Source organism: Rana temporaria, chromosome 3 (assembly GCF_905171775.1).
Source record: "Rana temporaria chromosome 3, aRanTem1.1, whole genome shotgun sequence".
NCBI lineage: Eukaryota > Metazoa > Chordata > Amphibia > Anura > Ranidae > Rana > Rana temporaria.
This window is the reverse complement of record NC_053491.1, coordinates 297,482,629-297,498,167: the sequence shown is the minus strand read 5'-3', so window position 1 is coordinate 297,498,167 and position 15,539 is coordinate 297,482,629. Positions and strand designations below refer to the sequence as shown.

At 44.0% G+C, this 15,539-nt stretch overlaps 1 protein-coding gene across 1 annotated transcript in view; it reads left to right on the top strand.

Moving 5' to 3' along the window:
* The window catches only part of TXNDC15 (thioredoxin domain containing 15), a 46,154-nt gene extending 32,972 nt beyond the window's left edge, over nt 1–13,182 (top strand). The window contains exon 5 of the mRNA XM_040344758.1: nt 12,503–13,182. Coding sequence (XP_040200692.1) covers nt 12,503–12,699 — 197 coding nt within the window. The 3' untranslated portion in view covers nt 12,700–13,182. The remainder of the gene's footprint in view (nt 1–12,502) is intronic.
* The last annotated feature ends 2,357 nt before the right edge of the window (nt 13,183–15,539 follow it).

Here is a 15,539-nt window from a genome sequence, read left to right as displayed (position 1 = left end):
TTGAGCCCTTCTCGGTGCTTAAGGAGGAATTTTCTCTTCCGCAGCATTTATTGTTTCGGTATTTGCAGCTTAAGCATGCAATTAGGAAACGGATGACCTCCGTCGCTGTAGATCTTAGTACCCCACCGGTTCTTAACATTATTTCTGGAGCAGAGTCGACCAAGCTCATATCTAATATATATTACATTATCCGACAGCGCAGGATACATAAGGTGTCCTAGGTACAGTGGGAACGGGACGTGGGACCAATTGAGGAAACAGATTGGGGGAAAATTCTGGAAGGGGTTAAGACTGCATTTCCTAGATTATCGGATAGATTGACACAATTATATATACTTCACCGAGCATACCTTACACCCCAGAGACTGGCGAAATTTCAATCTACGAGGAGCCCCTTGTGCCCCATGTGCTCTCTGGAGGAAGGCACTTTCTATCACCTGTTGTGGCACTGCCCGGACATGCAGGCTTACTGGCTGCAAGTGACACAATTTCTACATGACAATATTGGGTCTCCTGTGGGTATGGACCCAAAGCTTTGTCTGCTGGGTATATTGCCAGACATTGAGTTAGATAAATACCAGGCTATATTTATATATGAGATGCTGTTTCTAGCCAGAAAGGTGGTGGCCAAGGCTTGGATGCAGGCGGTGGCCCCATCGTTGAGGGACTGGAAGAAGGAAATTAATGCTGTTCTGCCGTATAGAAAAATTATCTATATTCATTCGGGGGCGCCCACAGAAGTTTTCCAGTGTTTGGGACAGGTGGTTGGAGGACGGGGGAAACCTGTACTGAATGATTAAGATAATGTTTTCTTAACCCCCGGACCATATTGCTGCCCAAAGACCAGAGCACTTTTTGCGATTCGGCACTGCGTCGCTTTAACTGACAATTGCGCGGTCATGCGACGTGGCTCCCAAACAAAATTGACGTGTTTTTTTCCCCACAAATAGAGCTTTCTTTTGGTGGTATTTGATCACCTCTGCGGTTTTTTAGTTTTTGCGCTATAAACAAAAATAGAGCGACAATTTTGAAAAAAAATCATATTTTTTACTTTTTGCTATAATAAATATCCCCCAAAAATATATTAAAAAAAAAAAAAACTTCTACATATTTTTCGTAAAAGAAAATCACAATAAGCGTTTATTGATTGGTTTGCGCAAAAGTTATAGCGTTTACAAAATAGGGGGTATTTTTATGGCATTTTTATTAATATTTTTTTTTTTTACTAGTAATGGCGGCAAACAGCGTTTTTTTTTTTGGTACTGCGACATTATGGCGGACACTTCGGACACTTTTGACACATTTTTGGGACCATTGGCATTTTTATAGCGATCAGTGCTATAAAAATGCATTAGATTACTATAAAAATGCCACTGGCAGTGAAGGGGTTAACACTAGGGGGTGGGGAAGGGGTTAAGTATGTTCCCTGGGTGTGTTCTAACTGTAGGGGGGGGTGGCCTCACTAGGGGAAATGACTGATCTTCTGTTCATACATTGTATGAACAGAGGATCAGCATTTCCCCCCTGACAGGACTGGGAGCTGTGTGTTTACACACAGCTCCAGGTCCCCGCTCTGTACCGAGCAATCGCGTGTGCCCGCCGCCTGGCACGCGCACGGGGGGGGGGGACCCCTAGTGGCCTGCACGAGAGCTGACGTTATACTACGGGCTCTCGCGCAGGGGAGCCAACTTGCCGCCGTAAAAGGACGGTGGGTGGTCGGCAAGTAGTTAAAGAAGTGCTGCAGGGAGTAGAAGTTTAATTCCAGAAGATGTGACTAGTATTTATTTATCTTTTCATGCCTTTCACAGATGGGCCTGCTATGCCTAATAGTACATGAGCTTATAAGAGTTATATTGATTGTTCATTTAAGAAGAATTGCTGTTAGTATCTTTTGTATATCTGAACAGGGTGGATTTACTGTACTGTATACCTTGAATACTTCTCAATAAACTTGGTTTTTCTGGTTAAAAAAAAAAAAGAAAGTTGGGTGAGGACGCAGCACCACCCTGTCATCATGAATAATCATATACAGTTCTTTACACAAACGAGCCGCCAATTCCGATTCTCTCCTTGCTGAGGATATGGCTACAAGAAAAAACTGTTTTTTTGTCAAAAGACCTAGAGAAACCTGGTGTAAAGGTTCAAAAGGTCGTTTCTGGATAATACCAAATTCAAATCCCATGGGCACACGGGAGACTTAACTGGCGGATTCAAACGCAATGCTCCCTAAACAAAGGCCCTGACTAGGGAATGAGAGGCAAGCGGTTTTTGAAAAAAATACAGAAAAGGCAGAGATTTGCCCCTTGATAGTTCAAGTCCAACTCTATTCTAGATGACTTCCAGTCAGGTTTCCGACCTGGACGTGGGACTGAGACAGCCCTAGTCAATGTCCAGGACGATATACTTCGTACCCTGGACAATGGTGAAACCGTAGCTCTGATACTTCTGGACTTGTCAGCTGCCTTCGACACCATCGATCATACACGGCTACTGCATAGACTTAAAAATACGGCTAAGATCAAAGGAATGTCATTGGCATGGATGGTTTCTTTCTTCCAAGATGGGGCACAACGGGTGAGGCTGGGAGCCTATCACTCTAATTACAGCTCCCTGTCCTGTGGGGTACCACAGGGTTCGGCGTTGTCGCCAATCCTGTTTAACATCTATATGAGGCCACTGATCAACCAGATCAGACGCCATGGTCTGCAGTTCCATGTGTATGCAGATGACACCCAGATCTATCATCTATCTTTCAAGGGAAAATAGAGTCCAGTCTCCACTAGCAGCCTGTTTAAAAGAGATCAATCTGTGGATGAGTGCCAACTTTCTTCAGTTAAATGGCACAAAAACTGAAATTATCTTCAGTGACAGGGAGGAAGATGCTCCTTTTCCCGCATGGCCTTCCTCGCTAGGTGCTCTGCCTGAGGCAGCCAACCAGCTGAGGAACTTGGGGGTCGTCTTGGATTCCAGATTGACTCTGGACCCTCAGGTGAGTGGAGTAGCGAGTTCATGCCACCTAAAGCTCCTGTGGGCCCTTTTCTGCTATCTGGATGATGACTCGGATAAGATTGCTCTAATCTATGCAACAATTACCAGTCAGCTGGACTACTGTAATGCTTTGTACCTTGGCCTACCTAAAAAGACTCCAACTAATTCAGAACGCCGCAGTAAGGTTACTTACGGGTACCAGTAGGATAGATCATATCACCCCAGCTTTGAATACCTTGCATTGGTTGCTTGTTCGTTCTGTTTAGGATTGGCTTTTTTATGCAAAGGATAGTCCATGGAGGTGGACCAGGGTACCGCCGGAAAAAAATTCACACGATATGCTCCTAGTAGAGCACTACGTTCAGCGGGACAAACAAATGTCATTGTCCCTAGGGTGAAGAAACAGACGAGGAGGACGTGCTTTCTCAGTGCAGGTATGGAACGATTTACCATTGGTCCTAAAAAACACCACCAATTTGCTAAGCTTCAGGAAGAGTTCGAGGACCTTGCTCTTCCTGAAGTGTTATGGTGGCTTATAGGTCACTGCATCCTGGCCAGTAAGGGAGCTAGATTAATAAGATCAGAATCTCCCTGCTCATTATAGTCATACGCATCGAGGCCCATGGGTAAGACTGTGTTTTATAAGCATTTTTTTATAATGCCATCTTTCCCAATAATCTCATGCATAGATGGATGAAAGGCCTTCTTTTTGCCTTTTATCACTCGGACCAAGTTTCCTATGGCTCTTGCCTTTGGCTTGGGAAGTAATACCTTTTTTTGGGACGTGTCTATAATCATGCCCCAAATACTCCAGCTTTCTTTGAGGCTGCAAGGAGGATTTTTCCAGATTGAGGACCCAGCCTAGGTACTCTAAATATTCCACTGTGCTGTGCACATTGTGGCCCGAGCGTGCGGCAGACTGATCTATGATCAACAGATCGTCCAGGTAGGCTGTTACTGCTATACCTTGTGCCCTTAGCTTTGATAGGGTTGGGGCCAGTATCTTTGTGAACACCCAAGGTGCTGTAGCCAGCCCTAGAGGAAGGGCCACAAACAAAGTGGCGCTGATCTCCCGCAAACCTTAGAAATCTTTGGTGAGCGGGTAATATTGGCACATGTAGATATGCATCTCTGATGTCTATTGATGCCAGGAATTCTCCTCCCTGAATGGTGGCAACAACTGAACAAACAGGCTCCATGCGGAAGGAGCGAATGTTCAGAAACTGATGTAGGTTTTTCAGATCTAGGATAGGTCTGACATCCCCGTTTGGTTTTGGAAACCTGAAAAGGTTTGAATAGAATCCTGATCCTCTGGGGCTAATTCCAACATTATCCCTTGGAGCACCTGGGACAACAGGTGTTCCAAGGCCAACAGTAAAGGCCTTCTTTTTCCTGGATCTTTAGCAACTCTTGATCTCAGAAAACAGGGTGGCGGAAGTTCTCTGAATTCTAGCTTGTAGCCTGAGGACACTGTGGAGATGACCCACTTGTCCTGAACTTCGTTCCACCGGCGGTTGCAAATTGCAGCAGCCCCCCCCCCCCCATTTGGCCGAGCGGGGGCATCCATTCATAGGGAAGTTTTGGGGGTCTGTTTAGACTTTGGACCCCAAGTCCTTTTCTGCCCTTGGGCTTGTCTCTGGGCCTTTCCCCTAGTGTTAGACTACACTGCCTGGAGAATAAGGTTCCAGGGGCTGGAGAAAGACAACGCTTAAATGAAGGACGTTTACTCTTCCTCTTAACCGGAAACAGAGTAGACTTGCCTCCGGTAATCTTTTGGATGTATTTATCCAAGTCATCCCCAAACAGATGTCCTCCCCAAAGAGGAACGCTGCCAAGTATTTTTTGCAAGAAACCTCGGCCTCTCAATGTTTTAACCAAAGGGACCTGCGCATGCATACCTGCAGGAGATTCAAGCGGGATGCTTGCTGAACAGAGTCCATATTAGCATCAATCACAAAACATAAGGCTTTAGGAAGGTCCTCATAAACCTCAATCTCCTCTGTAGAGAGGAGGTTAATCATCTGCTTCAATTGTTCCTTGAGGAACTGACATAATTTTAATTTAAATACGACCCGCCCTTCCTGTCAAAGCCACTCCCCTTCCTATTTAAGACCTGCCCTATCATCTGTAAACCACACCCCTTCCAGACCCCCGCCCCCTCCATCTCCCTCTAGCAGCAAAAATACCCCCTTTCAGAACAAATCTTCACCCTCCTTTCACCCTTCCAGTGAAAATACCCCTTCCCAGCACAAACCCTTGCCTTAACCTCCCATTTCCCAGCACAAATCCCCCCTCTTAGCACAAATCCTTCCCCCCTCCCAGCGCAAATCCTTCCCCATCTCCTTCCCAGTGCCTACCCCCCCCCCCCCCCAGCTCTTTCTCCTGTTCTGTAAGAGCAGCCTGGGTTTTGTAGTACCCTCTGGGGGGCTGAGATATGGCAGTCTCCTATGCTGGGACTTGTAGTGCCCTAGACTACAGGGCATGGACGAATGGCAGCCCACTCTGCTGGGACTTGTAGTGCCTTTAGTGGCGGAATGAGGATTCCTCAGTCCCCCCACAGTCTAAGGTACTACAAGTCCCAGCATAGAAGGCTGCTATATCTCAGCCCCCACAGTGCACTACAAGTCCCAGCAAAAACGGGGCACTACAAGCCCTACCAAAAATGGGCTGCCACCAGTCCTCCAAACACGGCACAATGAGACTGCACAGCCTTCCACCCCCTCCTATACACTCACTCTTTGGCTGCCATACACTCGGGCTCCCCACTTTCCCCTTACAACGGTGTCCTCCTACCTGAGTCTGGGCTGGATGTCACGCTGCATGGTGAAGCAGTGGGCGCAATGTCTGAAGAATACACATCCAGGCTCACAGACTCCAGCGCAGCACGCAAGGCTGCAGATAACTCTGCACTGGTCAGGCACCTCAGTGGCTGTGGGCGGTGGATGCACTGAGGCTGTATGTGAGCGGGGGAAGGCTGCGGGAGCCCGAACTCGGAAGGACGGGTGGGGGATGTTTTTGTGCAGGGGGGGCATCTGCCCCCCGCAAAGTGCCGCCTACAGCACTGCCTCAGACTGTACATGAACCTTCTCTTCCAGAGAGGGATTTTTCACCCTCAGAAGGCTCATGTGATGAGAGAGCCAGAGCAGATGAAGGGGATCTACCCCGTTTTCTGCTATCCTTTTCGGGAACATTACTGCAAAGCAAAGGTACTATCCACAAAATAAATGCAATCACTGCTGTGCTATAGTCTTACAATACACAAAATATCGGCTCGCTGCACAACCTGGTGCCGAGTAGGAGTCTAGGTTTGCCTGGTTCAATCCACAGGGATGCTTACAGCCCACCGCTCTGTGTCCATGAACTATAAAGAGACAGAGATTGCCGCTCCAGGCAGGTCTTGTTGGGTGCAATCTTCTCAGGAACTGAGGGTGCTAGCAATGCACATGGCAAATAAGAACAAAAGATGATCAGGAGAGCCGCACTCCAATTCAACGTAACTTTAATGTAAAAACTGGAAACGGGCACTACAAGTCACAGCAGCGGAACCTAGGACAGCTGATGCGTTTCACACTAACTTCAGTGTTTACTCATAGCTGATTTTTCATAAAATGAACCTCTAATACATATATCAATCCTATCCAGACATGTGATCAAAAACAGGTGAAATTGAAAATGCAATTAAAGCGGATCTCCCACGCAAAATCAAATTTTTTTTTTAAATGGTATTTTTAAATGTGTAATAGCACTGCTGTGCTAAACTCACGTTTCCGGTGTCCCCCCGCCGCTCCGCTGTAATATTGTCCCCAATAAATAGTTATATTCTGTGTTTTCCTGTCGTTGCCATCTTAGCTATGGGCGTTGGATTCCTTCCTATTTGCGGTGGATGCTGTCCCAGCATCCACCGCTCGATCTCGTGCATGCGCACTGGCTATGGTGACCGGCGGCGTGAGCGAAGTCGCGCAATGTTTTCTAACAGAGCGGAATATTATAATTAGGGAGCTCTGACACAGGCTCCCAGCAGACACAGCGCGGCACAGGAAACTGGAGAAAACCCGTCGGAAACCCGAGGGGGGGCAGACCGCAAGCCTGGCTGATTAATAAGGTACACGAATACTAAATTTAATGAAAATAGACGATTCATCATTGTTTAGGAGCAGTATGAATATGGAGCTGCAGTTGAATTGAGGGTGGAGATCCGCTTTAAGAAATGCCTCCACTACAGCAGGTTTTTATTAGTCCTTATTGGAGTGCTTTTGCAGTCCTTAATTGCATTTTCAATTTCACCTTTTTTTTGATCACATGTCTGGATTGGATTGATATATGTATTAAAGGTTAATTTTATGAAAAATCAGCTATGGGTAAACACTGAAGTTAGTGTGAAACGCGTCAGCTGTCCTAGGTTCTGTTGCTGTGACTTGTAGTGCCTGTTTCCAGTTTTTACATTAAAGTTACGTTGGATTGGAGTGCAGCTGTCCTGATCATCTTTTGTTCTTATTTGCTCTGTGTCCATACCGCTTTACAGAAGGCTTCTGGCATGCTGGGCTTTTAAAACGGCTTTTTGCGCACAGCCACTAGCAACTACGGCCCTCCCCCTATCCATGTCTCATTTAGACAGGTAAAAGCGCGCTCCCGGTGTGTGGGCCGCTGTCATGGCGGCGCCCAGGAGACCGAGGAAAGGGGGGACAGTTTACTGGGGCATCATTGTGGACCCCTGTATGCGTTTCTTGTGGCAGAGCCTGCAGCGGAAGGAGGTGAGTGGTGTTTAAATTTGAACAACTTCACTGAGCTTGTTCTTGGATGGCTGGTATAAGAATACACCAGGTATACACTTACTCCCTCCAGTGGTGAAAACCAGGACATCCTACTCACAGAAGATAATACAAAATAAATTATCCTCTTCTTACCTTAGCCACACTGCAGGAAAGCTACTAAAAGTAGTTCCAGCTTTCACCCATCACGGCGGGCAAGTTGTTCCAACCTTAAGGTTTATCAAGGGTTCCATTAGAGAAAAACCTCATACCTGGACCTGTAGAAGACTCTGCCAGAAACTTTTCGTGCCACAGTTGTATTGGTACACCAAAGTCTGGATCCTAGAGCCCAGACCTCCGCAGAGAGACATTACAGGCAAACCTTGTTTCTTCATTACATGAGGTCTGGGTACCATCCATCTTTTGATATCAGCCCGAGGTATGGATCCGGTTATAGCTTCTAGGTCTCTGCAGACAGACCATCAAAAGAGCATTTTTCTTCTTGGCACATGTTGAACGTGACCAACCACCTTTAAACACTGGCGAAAAAACTGAGATACTCTCCATTTGGGAGGGGTTATATAGGGGAGGAACGTAATTTTAATTGGGTTTGCCAGTGTCCAATCACCTGTGGTGACTACATAACCCATTAAGTAATTAAGGCTCTGTGTCCCGTGATGTATCATCAAGAAAAGCCTCCAGTTCCTGTAAATTCTTGGGGCTGTCTTGTATGGACTGCACGTTTTGAGATCTCCCCAGAGTGGCTCAATGATTTTGAGGTCAGGAGACTGAAATGTCACTTCTCTTCATTCTGCTGTCACCAATGACAGGTCGACTTGGCCTTGTGTTTTGATTCATTGTCATGTTGGAATGTCTAAGTGCGTCCCATTCGCGCAGCGTCCTGGCTGAATGTGTTTTTTATTTTGTTTGTTTATTTTTTGTGGTTGAACTGGATGGACTTGTGTCTTTTCAACCTGACTAACTATGTAACGCAAACGTTCCTCCAGTATTTTTTTATAACCTACTTCATTCATCTTGCCATCAATTTTTAAACAAATTTCCTGTGCCTTTTGTAGCTTACACATCCCCCAAAACATCAGTGATCTACCTTCGTGTTTCACAGTAGGAATGGTGTACCTTTCATCATAGGCCTTGTTGACTCTCCAAATGTAGCATTTTATGGTTGTGGCCAAATGGCTCAATTTTGGTCTCCTCACTCCAAATGACTTTGTTCCAGAAGGTTTGAGGCTTGTCTCTGATGTTTGGCATATTGTAAGAAGGATACTTTGTGGCATATCCTTTGACAATTCTTTTGCTTTGAAGAGTCTGTCAGGAGTACAGAAACTCATTGACCTTACACACACACTACAAGCAAACAGATCACAGGTGATGGCTACCTTTTTTAATAGCCATTCAAACCCATTTGTGTCAACTTGTTTGCATGTTATCAGGCCAAAATCTCCAGGGTATGTAAAGTTTTTTTTTTTGCTCAGGGTCATTTGGGTAGTTTGTTATCATTGTGATTTAAAAAGAGGATATAGTTGATTGATAATAAATGGTTTCAGCCAAGCACTAACCATGAGTGAAAGAGAAATGTTTTTGTGTTTTATCATTCATATTCTCAGAAGAATCATAAATTCTGCCAGGGTATGTAAACTTATGAGCACAAGTAAGTGTGTGTTAAATATGTATACATTGTGTAGAGATATATGTTCACCATTGCCATAAAATTTGAGAAAGGGCTCCAATAGTGTAAAAATGTTGTTATCTTCAATATGTGACATACAATATTTGTTAATGCACTTACATTTCATTGTACATTTCTCCCTGCACCTGGATTTACACATATTATGTTATTGCCAGCCGACTCCACTCTGTGACAGTATGAGTGCAGTCCGTGTGCACTCTCACCGCTTCCAGCTGTCACCCCAAATGGATTAGCTTGCCCCTGGAGGGGCATACAGGAAGCAAGCTAATCTATCTGTGAGGCGAATAAAAGGTTTTACACTTTTGGAGCTCTTTCTCCTGTAATTTTATGGCAATGGTGAACATGGAGTGAGAAAGTAAGGCTCCATTCACACTTGTGATGCAACTTCGTTCTCCATGTTTTCCAATGATAACCATTCATATATGCGCAACTTAAAAGTAGTTGCTTTGGTCCGACTTAATGCAACTTGAGGGCCATAGACTTCAATGTTAACCCTCAAATGTTGCACCTGAATGTTATACAATGCAACTTGTGTGAAAAACTGTTGTCCATTATCACTGGTCAAAGCCAAAGTTGTACCCAACCAAAGTTGCGTCCTAACTGATGGTCTGTAAAAAGGTTTCTCATTACCATGGTGTCCCAAAAGAAACCTCTCATGATGGGTAAAAGCAAAGAACTCTCTCAATACCTTGGCAACCTTATTGTTGCAGAACATACTGATGGCATTGGTTACAGGATTTCTAAACTTCTGAATGTTCCAGTAAGCACATAATTTCACCAAAAGAACATAATTTCACCATAAACTGACCACAACCAGGTGCTCTTTTGCAAGATTTCTGACACAGTAGTGAACAGAGCCAAGGACCACTTATGAAGAGCTTTAGAAAGACCTGGAATTAGCAGGTGCAATTGTTTCCAAGAAAACAATAAGTAATGCACCTTACTGCCACGGCCTGTATGCACACTCACCATGCAAGACTCCATTGCTGAAGAAAGAGCATGTTGACGCTCATTTAAAGTTTTCTGCACGTTTAGACTCCTTTCACACTGAGCTCCTGTGCAGTTAACGATAAAGTGACGCTCATTTTTACGACCGCTGGCCCTGTTTTGCAGCTCTTTCAAATTGCTTTTAAGGCGCTTTGGACGTGCTGCCTATTCATTGCAATGGGCAGGGCATTTTAGGTGCTCTATTTACAGTGCTCCCAACCCGCCCCAAAGATGCTGCTTACAGGACTTTTCATAATGTCCCGCAAGCACACCACCCCAGTGTGAAAAGACACCATAATACACACCATGTTTGAAGGTCAAATGGCACTGCACATATCACCCCTATAACAATGAAGTTTGGAAGTGGGAACTTCACGACGAGGGGCTGTTTTTCTGCATACGGTACTGGCAAACTTCATATCTTTGAAGATAAAAATGTATCAAGACATTCTTGATAAAAAAATCTGCTGCCATCTACCAGGATGATGAAGATGAAATGAGGGTGGACATCTCAGCAAGGCAATAGTCCCAAACTCAAAGCCAAGGTAACTCTGAATTGGTTTCAAAGAAAGAGAAAATAAAGCTGCTAGAATGGCCCAGCCAATCGCCTCACTTGAATCCAATAGAAAATCTATGGAAAGAACTAAAGATTAGCGTTAATAGAAGAGGCCCATAGAACCTTCAAGATTTGATTTCACACAGTTTGTGTGGAAGAATGGGCCAAAATCACACCTGAACAATGCATGAAACTAGTTTCTTAACGGTTATTGCCAACAAAGGCTTTTGTACGAATTATTAAATACATTTCAGTTAATGTGTTGTTTTTGGTTTCCTTGTATGGATTGCATGGGTTGTTGTCGACGTGGTGAAAATATCATGTCGGTAGCACCTTTTTAGAAATATATTTACCTAGAAAAATGGTGACGTATTCAGTACTTATTTGACCCACTGTAAAAAGAGTGATTTTGTTTTGGTTGATATGTATAGATGGTTGTGTGTGTGTGTGTGTGTGTGTGTGTGTAATATACACTTATATTTTTTTTACGATAAAAAAAAAAAAAAATTGTTTACTTCCTCCCGAGACCGGAAGCCATCAAATCTCATGATGTTGCTCTGGTCCTCCAATGCCATAGAGGCGATCAGAGACAATCTGGTCTCTGTTCGCTTCTGTGACCAGCCGGCCACACCGTCGGATGCGCTAGTAAAAACGGTAAGCCCGAGAAACGGCGTCGGGAGGGGCGTCCCGGCCTGCTACTTTTGAAAGCAATCCATCGGCTAATGAGGCGCTTGGACTGCTTTCATGAGCAAGCCAGCCGCCTGCTGAAAATTAAAAATACTGGGGTTATGGCAGATATCTTCAGCGATAACCCCCAGTAAACTTTAATGCCGCAACGTGTGTATATATACATATTGCAGTCGGCAAGTGGATTATAATAATAAACGGTATAAAACCAGTTAACTGGCTATAGTCTCTAGTACTTTACCCTAGGTTAGTCTGGATTGTCTCATTATATTTGCAACTAGCAGACACATTCACGGGTATTGAAATTCAGATGTTGCATAGACATGAGCACAAAGGGAAAATCTGGATGAAAATGATTACTAGGGAAAGAATTAATAAAACTGGAGCACACAGAATTTGGTGCAGCTGTGCATAGTAACTAATCAACTTTCTAAGTTTTAGCCTTCATTCACACTGAGGGCAGGTTTGAAATCGTGCATTTCAGCCCGACTTGGGGGGAGATATGACAGACATTTATTGAAATCGCCCCTGAAGTCGCCAAAAGTAGTGCAAAAACCTTTGGCTGCAAAGTCGGCATCGCACCAATTCGGACGGTGCCATTGCTGGCAATAGACTCTGATTTGGCATGCGATTTGACCAAATCGGCCCAATATGAATGTGGGCTTATTGTCAAAGCATAATTGAACAAGCTGATGTTGAAAGCTGATTGGCTACTATGGACAGCTGCACCAGATTCTGTGTGCACCAGTTTAAGTAAATCTCCCCCATTGTTTCCAGGATATTTTGCTTAACCTGAGATTTTTTATTTTTTTTTCCTTTCTAAATCAGGAATTGAAGCAAAGCCTGATGTCACAGTAACCGAAGCAGACTGTGAAGGACCATTGCCCTGCACTCCTCAAACTGGAATTGACTGGCTTCTAGTGTTCTCCGTTCTCTATGTGACAGCTTTTGTAATGTATGCCACCATGCAAACGGACAGAATTAGCTGGCTTATACCTGGTCAGGAGCATGAACACCAGGAGTGATGTTATCAGAAGCTTGAATAAATACTACAATGCTGGCCCATGCATCTGAATACAGCTGTGATGGGCAGTTGAATGCCTAACCAATCCTTAAACATATTTTTTGAGTCAGTAGGGTTGATTTACTAAAGGAGTATAAACTGTTCAATTGGCTTAGTAACTACGATGAAGTTTTGCTCCCTTTTTGAATACGCAATAATGTGCAAGGAAAAAAAAATCAGGATTTTTGCCTGCCCATGAACATCTTCACCACATACAGTAAGCTAAGCATACACACACGTAACAAAGTGAACATGCTCTATTCTTGTTAATCAATCCCAGTGCTTCAAAACCTGGTTGAATGCTTCCACAAGACTGTTTGTTTGTTTTTTAAATTATTTGCCTGTTGAATCTGCCTGAAAGTGGAAACCGATGCCTTTATTTTATCAGCATATGTCTCTTATGGATATATAATAAAACGCATGAAATAAAACCTCATGGAAAATATTCTGCTATAAGAATTTAAATTTTGTCACTGAAAAAATCTTTGACGGGTTTAAAGATGTATTTTTCATCTAAAGGGTTAATACATTAATATGTTGCTAGTTACTTTTAACTCTAAGACTTGGCTCTTCTCTTCATAATACCTCTCCCACTCCCTGGAATCTTAAGCTAACCAAGAATTTCAGGGCTTCTGATAAATCGCCCCCTGCTTGAATTTTAGGCCGGTTTATGTGGGCACAAAATTTGGGAGTAAACAGTGACTGCAGCTGATTGTTTGGCAGCGTCCACAGTATGTAACAGGTTGCAGCTGCCATAATGTAGTGACCTCAGCGAATGATTTGTCCATACTTCCCTTTTTAGCATGCATGGAAGAATCTGCAGACTGAATGGGGGAAAAAAATAAATCGGCTAGTGAATGGCCAGCTTTACTTCCAGATTATGTGCAAATTAAACATACAAATGACACACAATCCGATTGTTGGCCAACCGAGTGTCTGATTTCTGTCTTAAGGGTGTGTGCCAGGATCTTGTCTTGCATACTAACTCTATACAATTTTCGTACAACAAAGGCGAATGTAGTGACATACTACGAGGAATTCTAGCTCTTGAGCGCCACCCTTTGAGCCTCTTCTGCTAATTTCGTGTTTGAGCATCGATTCCGAGCATGCATGTTTGTACTTTCAACTTTTGTGTGACAGATTTGTGTACTGACCATCAAAAAATCGGACAAATTTACTAGCATGTCATCCAACATTTCCTGGACAACAATTGTCAAAAGAAGCGTACTAAAGGTAAGATTTTAGGACAACAGTCTGTCGATAGACAATCCCCTGCCAACAATCGGATCGTGTGTACGAGGCTTTAGTTCTTCATAATGGCTGATGCTGGCAGGCACACCAGGTCCGTGATCAGTTTGCAGCATTAGTTTGGAAAGACATCTATTTGTCTGATAGTAGTGTTTCCAATTGATTTTTTATCGCAATGAGTTGTTAACATTTGGTCATCAGCTTATTGAAGGACTTGGATGTCTCACTGAACACTGTGCAGGCATCCAGAGCTGTCACGTGGTGAGGAAGGAGTCCATAGTGTAAGTTCTAAATTGCAAATTGGAGCTTGCACAGGGCTTATTCTCTGTTTCTAGCACCTGAATTAAGCAATGCAGGCTGAAGGTAAGAAAAATATTTGCAGCTGGTAGAGATGACATAGTGGTTACTCTATTGCTTTACACCAAGGGTGTTCAACCTTTAGAGGAGCGTGGGCCACTTAAGTGATTTGGTAACCAGTCGCAGAGGACATGGCGTGTGGAGTGGTGAAAGGCTAAGGCCAGCTTATACATGTTCACCATATAGACTGGGGTTGAGCGTCAATTTTTGTTAAGTAACAGTATGTAACAGGTTGCAGCTGCCATAAAGCTAAAGCCAGTTCTCCAAAATAATTTTTTGTACTCCACATATATTTTTTTTTTGGAGAACTTTTCATTTTTCTTTTTTTTCAAGTTATCACAACAAATCCCCCCCCCCCTCAAGGAGGTTGTGTCCCTTTTTTTTTGTTTGTTTTTCACAAAACAATTTTTATTGAGTATTCATCAAATAGTCAATTACAATCAGTTACAAGACTGGGTGCAACCAGAAGTACATGTTGGAAAGCAGATGAGCAGGTAATCAAACCATAACAGGCGTGATACAGCACGTCAACGTAAAATCAAATAATTAGCAGTGAACAGCTGTCTTATAAAAGGTAGGAGATTGCCTAAGCTGTGTCTTGGAAGCCAAGTTTACCATCTCAACCTGGTAGGGGAGGTAAAACAGCTAATGAGGTAAGGAACCAGAACGGGTCTTCCCTTATCCCACCCACCCCTACGGGGAACTATCTGTGGGCGAAGGGAAGCCCTAGGAAGATCAATAGGTCCAGTTGTCAGATATGGTTCCACGGGGGGAGAGAGAAAAAAAAGGGGGGGAAGGGTATGGAGAGGGTGAGGGAGGGAAGCAGAATGTAGCGATAGGGGATATAATCAGTTCAGCGACCAGACGCCTGATCAGGAACTGTGGGGAAGTCAGTAGGAGCAGGTGAGTCCGTGGGGCCCAGGGACTCTGTAGTGAGTCCAGCAGGCCCATGTTTCTCTAAACTTGTCGTGGGTGTCTTTTATTATTGGAGTGAGTATTCTATGGCAAAAAAAATAGGCCCACTTATCAGACTCCTCACCCCTCTGATGGGCCATTAAACCTTTTAAGGGGGGGGGGGGGTTCTAGCTGAGTTTAGGCCCAGAAAAAAAAAACACAAAACTTATAGCGTCTACAAACAATTGTGTGTGTGTGTGTGTGTGTATACTGAAATTTTTTGTTTTTTATACTAATAATGGG